The sequence below is a fragment of the Prinia subflava genome, chromosome 15 (genome assembly GCF_021018805.1).
Source record: "Prinia subflava isolate CZ2003 ecotype Zambia chromosome 15, Cam_Psub_1.2, whole genome shotgun sequence".
Taxonomy (NCBI): Eukaryota; Metazoa; Chordata; class Aves; order Passeriformes; family Cisticolidae; genus Prinia; species Prinia subflava.
In genome coordinates, this window is record NC_086261.1 from 7,634,026 (window position 1) to 7,647,770 (window position 13,745).

Below are 13,745 nucleotides of genomic sequence, written 5' to 3' on the forward strand. Positions count from 1 at the left end.
TTCAGTGCAGTGGGATGTTTTAAAAGAAACACCCTGAAGGCTGCTGGTCTTCAGTTTGCATGTTTGACTTGCCCATGCTCTCAGAACGTTTGAGAAGGCACAGAAACCATCAAGGCATGTGCTGCCTTGGGTTTTGCAGAGAGACTGGGTATTAAAAAAATAGTCTATGGAAATTGAGGCATCATTCCTGTTTCTGCATATGTGTCCTCACTTAAAAGCCATAGTGACATGGCTGAAGCAGGTGACATTAATGACAATCTGCTCTGTTTCAGGAAGTTCCATGGCTACAGCTCACTGAAGGAGTACTATGAAGAGGAAAGCTGCCTGCAGTACTTGCACAGGGTAAGCTCTTGCAGCACTGCTCTTGCACTGGAGGGAAAATACTCTGTGGTTTCTGTTGTTAATCTTAGTTGGGGTTTTCAGAAATACTCAGGCACAGTATATTGGACTGGGATTTCAGATCTTGCTACCACTAACACTGGGGCTAAATTCTCTTAGCTTATAACTCTTGGCAGGTGGTAGCACCCAACAGATGGAGATAAAGCCACACATTCAGCTGAACTGCTCTGAGTGTACGAGGATAAAGTGGGAAATGGGTGCCTGCACTTTCAAGGAAGAAAGGCTTTTACTGAATACTGTGGAAGAGACTCAGGACACTGACAATCAGGTGCTTGAGCAAAGTTTTGCCAAAGTGGAACTGAGATCAATTCTTCCTTTTTCTACTGAACCAGCAAATGGAGATATTCCAAGGGAGTTTCCTGGACTTTACCCAAGGTGTCCATAACAGAGCTGGCAATAGCTGCCTGATATGCAAAGCAATGCAGAACAAAAAAAGGGTGTAGCTATTTCAGTTCTAAGAATGGGGACTCAGTCTGTTTGCTCTCTGCCTCTTTCTTACCATTAGAGGAAAAAAATTAACTCTGAAATAAGATATCTTAACTGAATTTTGCTAGGATACTTTTACAGTTGGTAGATTGACATTCAAATACTAACCCCTTTCTGTTTTGGTTTTGTCATTTCATGTCATATGTCCTGATGCAGATCTATGTTCCTCTTCTGTTGGTTAATGCTGCTGATGACCCTCTTGTCCATGAGAGTCTTCTATCAATTCCAAGAGCTCTTTCAGGTATGCTGAAACAGTCTCCTCAAGCTGTGCAGATCTGTGTGCCTACAGCTTGCTTATCACATCACAATTCCTGGTTTCAAAGCAGCTTGACTTGCCTCCTTACACCTGTAATGCTGTTGGAGGTGTGCTAAGCCTCTAAGTCATTAATTGCTAGAACTAACAAGGCTAACCCTGAGGAGTAAGAACTTCAGTCCTTTCAGGCACCTGTTGCTTGTGTTGATAAAAGGTGAAAAAAGGTTTCTTCACATCTCCATTGCTCACTGAGGTTTAGTAGGAAGATGGGTGGTGGTGACAGTCTGGATGAAGCACAGATAAACACCCTGCTTTGCTGATGAAATGGGGACAGTGCATGCATGGCTCTGTCACTTGGCACTGAACTGGGATCTCTCCCTTGAAAGGAGTTGAGCTGTCTGTCTTCAAACAAGGAAAAAGGTAAATTATCCTTAGAAGCTCAGAAGAGGGAGCTGCTGCTGCTTCATCACACAAAGAGTGGGTGCACAGGGAGGGAAGCATGGTTCATTCTTTTCCTGGTTAGAGGCTGTGAGCAGAGAATTTATCCCCAGCTGCCTTCAGACAGAAGCAAGCACTGAGAGTTTTTCACTGTCCATGCAACAAGATGCCTGATGCACTGTCAGAGCTTAGTGCAGCTTGACATGATACAAACAGTCCTAGTTCCAGTGAGTGTGAGTTAAAGGTGCTCATTTGTTAAAGAATGACCATTCTTACAGCAATACAGGTGCCAGCAGCACCTCTTGGGCAGCCTTTGTCCTGGCAACTCAAGATGCTTTTATTCTCAGCTTGAAGATGTTAACCTTCTGGAACTTTCTGCTTCTTTTTCTTTTACAGAGAAAAGAGAGAATGTCATGCATGTGCTGCCCCTTCATGGAGGCCACCTGGGATTTTTTGAGGGGTCTGTGCTATTCCCAGAACCTCTTACCTGGATGGATAAGCTGGTGGTACAGTATGCCAATGCCATCTGCCAGTGGGAGAAGACAAAGCCTCACTGCTCAGATGCTGAGCAGGCTGTGTCTGGCCAGGAGTAATCGACCCAAAGACTCTGGATCACTTCAGTATATCTCTCTGGGAACATCTTGTTCCCTCACCTGCTGCTTCAGGTTTCCATTCTCCTTGATATCCTATAGCTGGGGTCTGATCACCATGTGTTTTTTCCAAAATGGAATTAAAGCAGAGGTTGACATCTGGTCAGAGCCTCTTTGGATATCCAGTCACACGGATTTGTAATTTACTGCTCTGCTTGAAGAATTTGGTTGCTGACTGTAGCTTGTTACAGGGCTACTGAGCTAAAGACTGCTTGCTTTAATATAGCAGAAGTTTCACATGTCAAAATCTCTTCACCTGCTGGTCAAAAACTTGATCTGCAGCATTTGTTTAGGTGTAGATGATGGGATAACTGCGGCCCTCTTCTCTGTCTGGGTGCTGGAAAATCCCTGTACCAAGCCACAAGCCAGTGAGTGGTTCAGTCTGTAAGACACTACAATGCAGCTTGGAAAAACAGATGCTTGACTGCAAGTGTCGTGTCAGCTTTGCACCATCTCAAGGGAAGCATTTTAGTACCTAGGAATGCACTTGCACAAGTGAATCACTTTAAAAATATTCAACTTTTCCATGCTTGAGCTGTCAGTGGATTGGGGTGGCTTTATGCTGGGTCTCCAACTAGAGAAAATGCAGCTTGGTAATGCCAGTTAATGTTTCTATGTAAACATGTTCTCACTCCAGGACCTGATCAGTCACCTTCTTGTCATCTTTGCCTCTTTTTAAATACTGTTATCTTTTCAGTACTGGATTCTTTGTTTGACCTGGGGCTTTTTAAAGCTGGCTCTGGCTTCCAAATGGAAACCCATGATTAAGAACCTGCAGGATTTCTTCTGTGAGCTCAATTTGTTTGAAAGAATATTTCATGGAGAGCTATTGTACTCTCTTAGGGATTAATTGGTATGGGGTAGGGTATATCTATTTAGATTTACTTCCCTTGTGTCAGGGTAAATAATACCAAAATTCTTCCCATTAGCTTTCAGAGCATCAAGTAGGTTTGAGACATGTGACTTGCCTTGCAGTTGATGTGGAACTGGATGTCTCCAGCCCTGTGCAACTGAAATGACATCTTTGCAAGGCTGACTACTTCCACATCTGTGTAATGCTGTAGGATTACTGGCTCCAGTAAGACACTGGGCTCTTTCTCACTAGAATTTCTTTTCCACAACCAGACATCATCCCCCTTCTAGTTTTAATGTGCAAAGTGAAGTGTGAAAGCTGTTTGCAGGAAAGCTGGCTACTCACCTGTGCTTTTCCCTCAAGTGGCAGTTATGGTGCCAAGATAGTTACTAAAGGAAAGCTGTCCCATGACAATCTGGAGACTGAAACTAGTGGTAAAAATATTTGATTTTCCGTACTGTTTGTTCTGTCAATATTGTAGTGTCATTAATCTATCCTTAGGATTTCTTTATCACAGTGTCAGTGAAGTTCTTTTCCTGTCACACTTCCCTCATCAGCACTTTATTGCTTCAGCCTTGGTCTGTGTTCCAGGCACTTTAATTTATAGCTTAAGGGTGAAACAAGCTGCAAGTCTTCAGTCTGCTAACAACAAACCTGGGGAACAAGCCTCCTGGACTGCCCTGTCCCTGAACTTCTGTAGGTTGAGTAGGTGGGGTTTCATTTTAATAAAGCAATAATTAACTATTGTAGCAAAGGTGCATTGTCATATCAGGAAATTCCTTTCGTTTGCCTTAGGCCAAACACCTTGGCCTGTGATCCACAATGAACTGTGGATATCTGCACATTCTCCTAGTTGGTAAATCTGGGCTTCTGTTTTTTCTTCAAAGAGAAGATGAAACTAAGTAAAGCTACAGCAAGATTTGGCTGTGCTTGTGGCTGTTCCTTAAGAACTATTTTAGGGCATCAGTTAGCAAGGATATTCTTAGCTGATGGATATCTTGTCTCTGTGTTGTTATGCTCTTATTCATACTGCATCACTAAAGTATGTCATAAAAGACATTTCATTTTTTTTTTGCTTAAGTAGTGTTCATGTAATATTCATTGGGTATGACTTAAATATCTTCTCGCTTCAGCAGAAGTGGAGTGTAAACAACACATGTACACATCAAATAGATACAGTATAAATTTAGGTGTCTAAGTCTCCCAAAATGAGGTGAGCAACTGGGCAGTTCTCAAAGCAACAGGAGCTGGAGCTTTGTCTAATCAAGTAGAGATTTTTCTTTAAACTTGGAGAGCCTTTCTGAGTCCTCCTCCTTCCTGCCCCACAACCCAAGCCTTCATTCTTCAGAAGTGCCAATGCTGTGGACTTTCTGAAACTCTCAACCACAGAAGTACTGTGGGTCTGTCTTGCTCTTTTGCCCTCTTTTTGCACTCGAATCTAAAACTGTTCAAATCACTTGTGACTTGACTGAGTCTGGCTTCTGTGGGGAAGGACAACTTTAGTTGTGGCTTTTTTGTGCAAGGTTGCTGAAGCTTGAGGTTCAGCTTATTAAGCCTGTAGGTGGAAGCAGTGTAAAAAAAAAACCCGTTCTCTCCACCTCACAAATTCGATGCTTCTTTCAAAGCAAGACTTGTAGTCAGACTTGCAGCAGTCACTTAGAGGTCTTGGGGAACTAGGAGAGGAGAGAATTAAGCTGCAGTTCACGTTATCTAAAGACCTTTAAATTATGTATTAAATCTTGCTACTGACAATGATGGATAATTGATACACAGTGGCACATGGGACTTTGTCCAGTCCTAATCTGAAATACTCTTATCTCCCAAAATAAGGCAATACTAGTCTTATGTGGGCAGGTGGTCTTTATTTTCCCAGTGAACCCAGCCTTAAATGTGGTCAGAATTTTTCAGTCTTAGAGGTGAAATCTGTCATCTCTTGTCAAAACACATGAGGCTGCTGAAGTGTGCACTTGTAGGTCATTGCAGTGTGGTCTGATAGAGCAGTTCAAGATTACAACATGGTGAATCTGACATGTGCTCTGCTTAGTTTCAAACTGGGATTAGAAAAATCATTACAAGAGCTCTTCCACGGGTAGTTTCATGGTAAACACACCTTCCCCATCACTGAATGTAAGTAGCACTTGAACGTGAACCCTGAGGACCCTCTCAATCAAACAGCAAGTTGCAGAACTGTTACTCTTTGATGGTTAGGCTGGTCCAACCATCACCTTTGTCATTTTTCTGGAGATATCTGAAGATGGTAAATAAGCAGCTCAGACTTGCTTTGAACACAAGGACCTTCAGCTTCCACTACAAGAGCTCTGCCAGTATTTTTAATTGTCCTTTTGTTAGCTTCTAAATGATGGTGTTTTCAGGTGGGTCTGGCAGTGTTGTAGTTGCACTGTAAAGGCAAACACTTGAACTTCCCTGCAATCCTTTTCCTGAGTGTTATTCTGCTGTTTCTGTTCACGAAGATATGGGTTACAAAGACAGGGCATTAAGTAAAAATATTGGGAACTATTAACTCCAGTACTGAATCTAGCCAAGCTACCTGTGTGTCATCTGTCCTGGGTCTGTCACAAGTTCCTGGACCACAGCCCTTTGACACGTGGTGCCTTGCCCTTTTCCTCCTCCTCCCTTGACATCAGCATATCTAGAGACTTCAGTGACAGCTCTTTGGGGTCAGAGCTTTTGGGGCTTTGCTTTTTGGTAAATGAATTTTCAGACACTGAGACACACCAGTGATGCACACACAACTAAGTGCTGACTTAAAGCACCTTTGTGTAGGTAGCCTACAACTGGCTACAGTCATTTTCAAGGCTTAAAATAACAATGTATATAAGCAGTGGATCACTTTCAGCTCTCTGGTCCTCTAGTAGGAATTGAGTCATAGAAGCAGGGTTTGCTTTGCTTAATGTGTGACTTGTTATCCTGTAATCCCAAAGTTTTTGTGTCTATTAACACTCCAGCAGCATAGCTGGAGGTAGATTGCTCAAGTGGCTACATCTCAAAGGAAAGAGCACAGAGTACCATCTTCAGGATTTAATTGGCAGTTTAGTCACCTGGATTGTTTCCAAGTTTTTCTGGAAATGCTATGCTTATCTGGAGTTTACTGAAATTCTTCAGTCTTTTTTTGTCAGCCCAGAGAAGGCCTGAGCTTTGTGCTGCCTGTGTAAATCATTTGTTGTAAAGAACATCTTGTTTCTGGCTTGAGTCATTCTCCATGGGTCCGTATCCCTTACGTGGGTTGGTTCATTTGGGAAGGTGCTGGAGTCACAGTGACTCAAAGCAGTGTCTCTTCCATGGCTTCTAGGTGAAAAGCAAACAGCCTTTCTTGGTGTGAGGACTTTATGATTTTTCTCTAAGCTTAGAATGCCTCAGAGCAGCACCAGCCCAAGGGAGGGTGCCCTGTTACTGTACCCTCTTCTCACTGGGAATGGGAGTGACACGGGCCTGAACTTCCTCAGCTGTTAGGGGAGCTTAGGCAAAAGTGCCATCAATAAGTCAAAGCAGTTGCCAGCTTTCCATGCTGTGCTGGAAAGGTTTCTGGAGTTATCCTGAACATCTGTATGAGGTAGCACAAAAGCCCCTTTGCTTTGGTCTGACTGAAAAACTTCCATTGTAATCAAAGTTCTTGCATGAGCAGAGAGGAGTTAGAGAATTTTCTTCTAGGATCTCCACTATAGTTCTGCTGGGATGTTGACCCTACTTATGGTTCCTGCCAACTGGAATGTCTTTAAAATAAAATAAAAAAAAAAAGCCAAATAAAACCCATTTGTATTAGATACAACCAAATCCTACTGCTTTGCCCAAGTCAACAACTTTCCAAAGGGGCACATTTTCTCGTTGTGTTACATGACAGCTTGACTGTAATTCCCAGTGACATATCTCTAGCCATGCTTCTTGAGCAAGCATAGCCTCTTTCTCTGGAAGTTCCTAGCCAAAAACATGTGTAAAGAGCTTGGGAAGAGGAGACCTGTGCCCTTGCTTTTCTCATGCAGCTGTGTTAGAACAGGCAGAGTGACTTCCAGTGTTCCTGGTGAGCAGTTGACTATGAAAATATTTCAGTTTGGCCAAGTTCTATTCTGTAACTATCTCTAAATGCTGCCCTGAAGAAGCTTGTATACTGAGACACCCTCCCTGCTGCCATGTTCTGAGTCAGATTCTCTGGAGCTGAGAGCTGCAGGGGAGATGATTTGCAACTAGCAATGCAATTTTTCTATATCTGCTGATGTTTACCTTTAAAATTATATATAAATATATATAAAACTGTCTTTGATTTTTTTCTTTAATTTTTGTTCTTGTGTGTTGTAAAATGGAAGTCATTGCTGAACAAAATGTAATTTTGTTATCTTTGATTCAGTGGGGTTTCTTTATTTAAAAATAAAGGACTTATTGAAATCAGTGCTACATCTAGTGCCTGTGTGTGAAGTTTCATATGCTGGGAGAGGCTCTCAGTCTTCCCTGAGGCCCAGCTTAGGGAGCTGGCTGGGGAAAAGGGGGATACAAGCACTTGTGGTGCTCAAGCCTTTCCTGGTTGCTTTTTGTCTTCTGGACAAGAAGAGGTCTTTGATGCCACTCTGGAGAATGGGTATGGCATCATTTTTAAAAAACACATCTGCTGTGAAACTACTGAAAAAGTTATTTTTGCCAGTGGAATAGAACATCTATTATTTTTCCTTATGTGAGAGTAAATGCATTTCCTAATCTTTCAGCTGCTGGCGGAAGAAACACAAACCAGTGTCTCTGGCCAGGACAGTAACATCTTTGAGCCTAGGGCATACAAAAGCTCTGCCAAAAGTGCCACTCACCCTGACCCTAACTCACCAATGTGTGGTTTATTATCTACAGCCCAAGGGAGAGAGTTGTGGAGGGTAACTGGGCCTGGTGACCTGCTGGGGCAGCTGGACTGGGGGCTCTGTGGGAGACAGTGGGCTTCATCTGTAATTTATTGGCCATTAGCTGTTAGAATCCACTTCAAAACTCCATCCTGTCTTGGTCAATCACTCAGCTCCCAGCTCTACTGTGCTGTTCTCTGTCTCCCCATCAAAGCAAGCTCCTGGCTGACAATTAGTCACAGCAGGCACAGGCACCTCCCTAGAGCTGTGACTCTCCCAGTCCAAATCCCAGAGGTAGCTCCCAGTCCAAATCCCAGAGGTAGCAATGTGATACTCCTGTCTGTTTGGATGGTTTTCTCCCCTTGTTCTCTTTCCACAAGCTGCAGTTGCTCTGCCTGCCAGGCAAGCTGTGCTGTTGTGTTTGCATTGGCCTGATGACTGCGGGGTTGTCACACTTGGTTTCCTTGGGATGGCTCCAGGTACAGAAAGGAGCCAAAGGAGGTGGAGAGGTGCTTTTGCTCTGTCTCTGGACTCTTGCACAAGGTTGGCACAGCCTCAGGCTTTGGGACTTGCCATGCATGGGCTTACCAAGGAGCTGAGGCTGGAGCAAACAGATCTAACCCCAGACAGGCCCCGTCCTCCCTGTGGCTTCATAGCCAATGTCCTGTTTGGTTTGAGCCTGAGCCAGTGCCCTGATGAATGTGGCTCCTGTCAGCACCCTCCACCTCGGCCAGCTTTGGGTGGGAGGCTGATCTGGCTGATGAAGAGGACCCGTGTGGAGCTGGGAGGGGGGACAGGACACACTGTGGGACCAGGCTCAGGGAGAAGGTAACCTGGGCAGAGAGCAGGAGCTTGATCCTCTCTGAGCCCTGCTGCTGGCCAAGGGAGGAGATGGTCTGGGAATGGGTGTCTAATTGGCTTTTTGGAGGAGATGCCTGGTTCATGAACCAGACCAGACTCTTTTGCCTGGGATAGCTACTCATGCCTCCCTCCTCCCACCTGGGCAAGGTGTAATTAGTGTCAGGGGCAGCTTGCTTGCTGTACAGGTACCATCTTTTGCCCTTCATGGTGACTTTTGGTGGGGATTCCCTGACTGAGCTCTCTTTCACAGTGCAGTGCTAGGAGAAACAACTGTGCTGAAGCTTTTGAAGGATTTAGGAGGGTACATTTTGCTTGGCTTTCAATTGTTTTGTGATTGAAATCCATCTCCTAGTCTCGGTGGCTACTGCAGCTTGTTCTCCTCCCTGCCCAAGCACGAACTTGGCAGAAATAGCTCCACCAAGGACCCTGGTTGGATTTTGCTTGCATCTGTTTTCCCTGGTTAGAGCAGATAACGAAGAACTGGGGGTCCTTTCTTGGGCAAGAAAGGTACTTGATCTGGGATGCAGGGAGGATGGAGATGGGCAGTTCCTTAGTCCCAGTGCCAAAGTGTAGTCAGTGATGAGGGGATGGGGGTCTCCAGGCACACCTGATCTCCTTGGAACCAGCAACACATCCACCGCCCCAAAAGCTCCTCACCATGAAGGACTGCAGAGCTCTGCTGTTTAACACTTTATTTCTCCCTCACCGTAGCCCTCCCTTCCCAGAGCAGACACTCTCCTGTCCTCCCCTCACAGCTCCAGGAAATGCTGTGGGAGAGGGCTGGTGGCCTCCTTTCTCCACCGGCTCTGGAGGGAAGGGTGCTGTTCCTGGGAGGGGCAGCCCTGCCTGGAGTGGGGACAGGAGGGAGAGGCGTGGAACAACACGCCTGGAGCGCCCCAGCACGAGCAGTCACTCAACCAATGCTACAGGAGGGAGGTGGCTGGGTTAGAGGGCCACCTCTGGTGCTGTGGTACAGGAGAGGGCAGCAGGCTCCCTCTTTAGAGAGCCGTGTCCTCGGACTCGATGCGAGGCCCAAAGAGCTTCTCTGCAGTTGCTTTGCCATCGTACTTGGGCAGGTTGCCACCAAAGTCTGCTGGCAAGATGTCAGCGTCGATCTCCTGGTAGAAGGATTCCAGCTCCTCGCCGTGCACAAAGACCTGGGGGGAGATGGGAGTGACCCTCAGCACAGGACCAGGGCAGCTCTTCCCAACTGCTCTGTTCCAACCAAGGACACGCCTTTGCCTGCAGGTCCCTTTCTCACACTCACCCTCTCCAGCAGTTTGCTCTTCAGGAACGGTTTCACCACGTTGTAGGTGGTGGTGAAGTACCAAGGCTGGTGGATGAAGTGGACGGCCTTGAACCGTGCTGGGAAGGAGTCCTAGGATCCCAAACCCAGACACAGATGGTTACAAATGGTGCTGTCCAACCAGATCTGAGCAGGCAGCAATGCATACACCAGCACCACCACAGCTTTCCATGGTCCATGTCCCCTTCTCTGATGGCCACTTTCTGTTCTAACCCAGAGGATCAACCATCGCAGCCTCAGGAGCACCAGGGAGCTGAAGAACCTCCCAGATAGCTCACTGCTCCCACTCCATGAGAACCACCTTCCCTGGGAAGAGCCGAGTGTCTTTGGCATTTGGTCCAAGGGCAGAAATCCTGGAGTGCCTGTGAGTCTCCATCCAGCCTGCACCAGGCTGGGCTGAGAGGCTTGTGAGGAAAGACCTCCAGGCCATGCCCTAGGATGCTGCAAGGAGTGGTAGTACTGCTTCTGGTCAGGCATTTGAGAAGGCAGGGAGATGGAGTGGGAAGAATTTTGCAAGATTAAGCCAATTAGCTGGCAAGGCAGGGAGAGGGTGATGGGGAACAGCCTCTCCGGGATGCTTTGTCATTTTTCCAGCATAGTGGCAATCCCAAACACTGCCACCTCCCTTCTCTGAGCTCCCTGCTTCCCCAGGGTCCCCTTTGCCACTGCAGGAGCAGACTTTGCCACCTCACCTGCAGCATGTCCACCATCTTCTTGAGCTCGGAGGGTTTGATCCCTGATGCCTGCTGCATGGTGAAGCCCTTGAAGTTCTCAATGATGCAGAACCCATTGATCTGGGTCTCTTCGTTCTCCAGTAGCTTCTCCAGGATAATACAATAGGCACGAAGAATCTAATGGAGAGGAGAGACAGCAGGGTCTTGTATGAGCTCTCACCTCCCATAGACCCTAGGGGAAGAGTCCCATGGAGAGTTATCCAGGGTCTGTTGCACTCCAGCCTGCTTCTCACAGCCAGCCCCCAGATTTCAGAGCAGGGAGGGGGCAACCACATTCTCTGTTCAAGTCATGAGCATCAGATCTGGATCAGTGATACACTGAGACCAGATTCAGAGCTGAGCAGAAAAGGAAACTGGGAGAAGCTGTGAGTTCCATGCCTGGAGACCTCTTTGCCACAAAGCCCTTCCCATGCCCTATGCCTCAGTTTCCTCCTCTGCCCTTGATTTAATGGTGTGGTACCTTTCTTCAGCCCCTGTTACATGGGCTGGGCCATGCACACACTGAATTTGGCATGCATCTTGCACTTCATCCTTTGGGGTGGACCATGCTCTCCCAAAGGATGAATTCAAAGGGCCACAGATTTGCTTCCTCCTGTAAGGCTGGACGGATGCACATGTGTGTGTGTGTGTGTAAGGATGCTGTGCTCAGAAATGCCAAGAGGAACAAGCCCAACAGCAGAACCCCTGTGCTGTGGGAGCAACCTCCGAGTTGGGCTCACCTCATCAAAGGTGATCTCCTCGTAATCCCAGTTCTCGATGTTGAAGAGCATCACCACCCGCCCGTACTTGTCCCTGCTGGCCAGGATGCCGGGGTAGCCGGCCTCGATGGTGCTGCGCACGGCCTCGGGGCTCAGGTTGTCAAAGAGCTCGGGGTACTGCTGGCGGAAGTTGACGTAGCCTGGAGAGGCAAAAATTGGGAAAGCTGGCTACTCGCCCGGCCTTGGGAAGCTGGGGGAGCTGCCAGATACGAGATGGGCTGGTGAGGGTGAGATGTCAGTGCTGAGCCCAAGAACTGTGGAAAGCTCTGCCTCCAGCAAATGGGGGAAAGAAGCTCAGCAGCAGACCAGCCCCAGCATGCTTGGTGTCATCCCTCCCCTTGCCAGGATCTTCCCACACCTGCTTTCTCTCCAACAGCTCAACAAGTAGAAAAAGTAATTTCCCCCCTCATTTCCCTTCCCCCCTTCCTCCCTGTTTGGGTGAAAACCCCAATCTATCCTTTCTTGGCACCCTGCAGGCACAAAATAAGGAATTTCATCCTGGGAAAAAATGCAGGCAAACAAAAGAGCTGGTCTGAGAGCCAGCATTGATAATTACAACTCATTATCCCCTAAGCTGACACAAAGAAGAGCAGAGCTGGAGCCAGGCAGGTTCCAGTCAGCAGCCACCCTCTGGGCTGCCCTTCCATCCCTATGGGTCACTCTCAGTGTGAGGAGAGGGTGCCACAAGCACCCCAGCCTGTCCCCAGACCCAGAGATGCCCTAGGGGTGCAGAGCCCCCCAGGAACCGTGCACAGAGGCATGGGGAGGGTGCAGAACTGGCTCCTTACAGGGATACAGAGGGGGAGTGTAGGGCATGTATAGGGCATGGGGCTCTCAAGGGGATGCAGCCCAAGCCAGCTGGGTTTGCTGCATAAATGAAATCATCACCAAATGTGAGAGTTTTTTCTATTTTGTTTGGGTAAATTTGCAAGGAATGGGACTGTCCTGGTGCTGCCTGGTGTCACCCTCATTTATTTTCTTCTTCATCCCAACTCTTTTCCAAGCCCCTCAACCCTGACTTTTTCTATTTATCCCCTCTCTTCATGCCCTTCCCATGTCAGGGTCCTGCTCTGCCAGCACAGCCCAGTTTGGGCTAGGAGGCACCAGCACAGGACTGGGAGCTGCTGGGGGATGTGTACCCTCATCCTCCCCCTGCATCACAGCCCAGGAGCCCTCCCCACCTTTCAGCAGGTCGTAGGCTCTGTGCACATCGAACTTGCGAGCACGGATGAAGCGGAGCAGGAAGGAGTCGTCCTTCTCCTGCACCTTCTCGGCCACCTTCTGGCAAACATCCTCACCGCCCGCCCGCTCCTGCACCAGCTCCCGCAGCGCCTTCACTGCCACCTCCCTCTTCTCCTCCGTCTCGTTCAGCTCATCCTTTGCCTGAGGGGGGCAGAGAGGGCACCCAGTGATGCCACCCACACATTCTGAAACACCCCAGGAGTCGTGGAGGCACCCAAAAACCAGGGGAGGACAGTAAAACCCCTTGCAGCATCCCGGCATAGGAAGGGCAGGGTGACTCCAGTCCCCAGCTTGGAGACATTTCCTAAGTGCATCCCCCCAGTGCCAGAGACAGTCGAGGGTCTCCTCTGGCCCCTGAGGAGCAGCAGCCTCGGGCTGCCCCTTCCCCCCGTTCCCCACAGCCGCCTCACCTTCTGCAGGGTGTGTGCGGGGATCTTCTCGCACCTCCCAAAGACAGGGCCATGGTCCTTGGTGGTGAGGCGCTCCAGCTTGGTGCGCAGGGCCTGCTCCTCCTCCGACACGATCCGGAACGTGCCCGTCTGGGGGTGACCACAGCATGTGGGGGCACCCCAGACAGCCCCCCCAGCTCCCACTGCGAGTCTCCTTGGGAGCCACAGGGAAGGGGAGAGGCCCCACACACGCACCCAAGGGGGTGCAGTGGGGTAGGGATGGACTGTGTGCTGCTTGGACTAAGGGGCACCCTGTGCACCCCATCCCAGCACTGCAAGGAGGGCATGGTCAGAGCCCAGGGCATGGGGCAGCGTGGGGACAGTACTCACAACTGCAGACATGTTGTCCTCTGTCTTCTGTCGGCAGCAGGACACTGGCAGAGGAAAGGAGGAATCAGCATGGATCCAAATGGTGTCCACGGGCCCCCCTATGCCCCATTCCCTGCCCATCTTGCACAGATGGGGACAGAAGTGGGTGTCC

General features: G+C 48.4%; 2 protein-coding genes across 4 annotated transcripts in view; one reads left to right on the forward strand and one right to left on the reverse strand.

Moving 5' to 3' along the window:
- The window catches only part of ABHD2 (abhydrolase domain containing 2, acylglycerol lipase), a 38,932-nt gene extending 31,446 nt beyond the window's left edge, over positions 1 to 7,486 (forward strand). For all 3 annotated transcript variants that reach the window (XM_063412104.1, XM_063412105.1, XM_063412107.1), the window contains 3 exons: positions 273 to 342; positions 1,042 to 1,126; positions 1,973 to 7,486. In XM_063412104.1, the coding sequence (XP_063268174.1) occupies positions 273 to 342; positions 1,042 to 1,126; positions 1,973 to 2,169 (352 nt within the window). In that variant the 3' untranslated portion in view covers positions 2,170 to 7,486. The remainder of the gene's footprint in view (positions 1 to 272; positions 343 to 1,041; positions 1,127 to 1,972) is intronic.
- A 1,979-nt stretch (positions 7,487 to 9,465) lies between these two features.
- Positions 9,466 to 13,606, reverse strand: RLBP1 (retinaldehyde binding protein 1). The gene is made up of 7 exons (XM_063413025.1): positions 13,595 to 13,606; positions 13,226 to 13,354; positions 12,755 to 12,956; positions 11,535 to 11,713; positions 10,774 to 10,932; positions 10,043 to 10,153; positions 9,466 to 9,932 (listed from the first exon to the last, which is right to left on the reverse strand). The coding sequence occupies exons 1-7, from the start codon at positions 13,604 to 13,606 to the stop codon at positions 9,774 to 9,776; spliced, it is 951 nt and encodes a 316-aa protein (XP_063269095.1). The 3' UTR covers positions 9,466 to 9,773.
- Between the last annotated feature and the right edge of the window lie 139 nt (positions 13,607 to 13,745).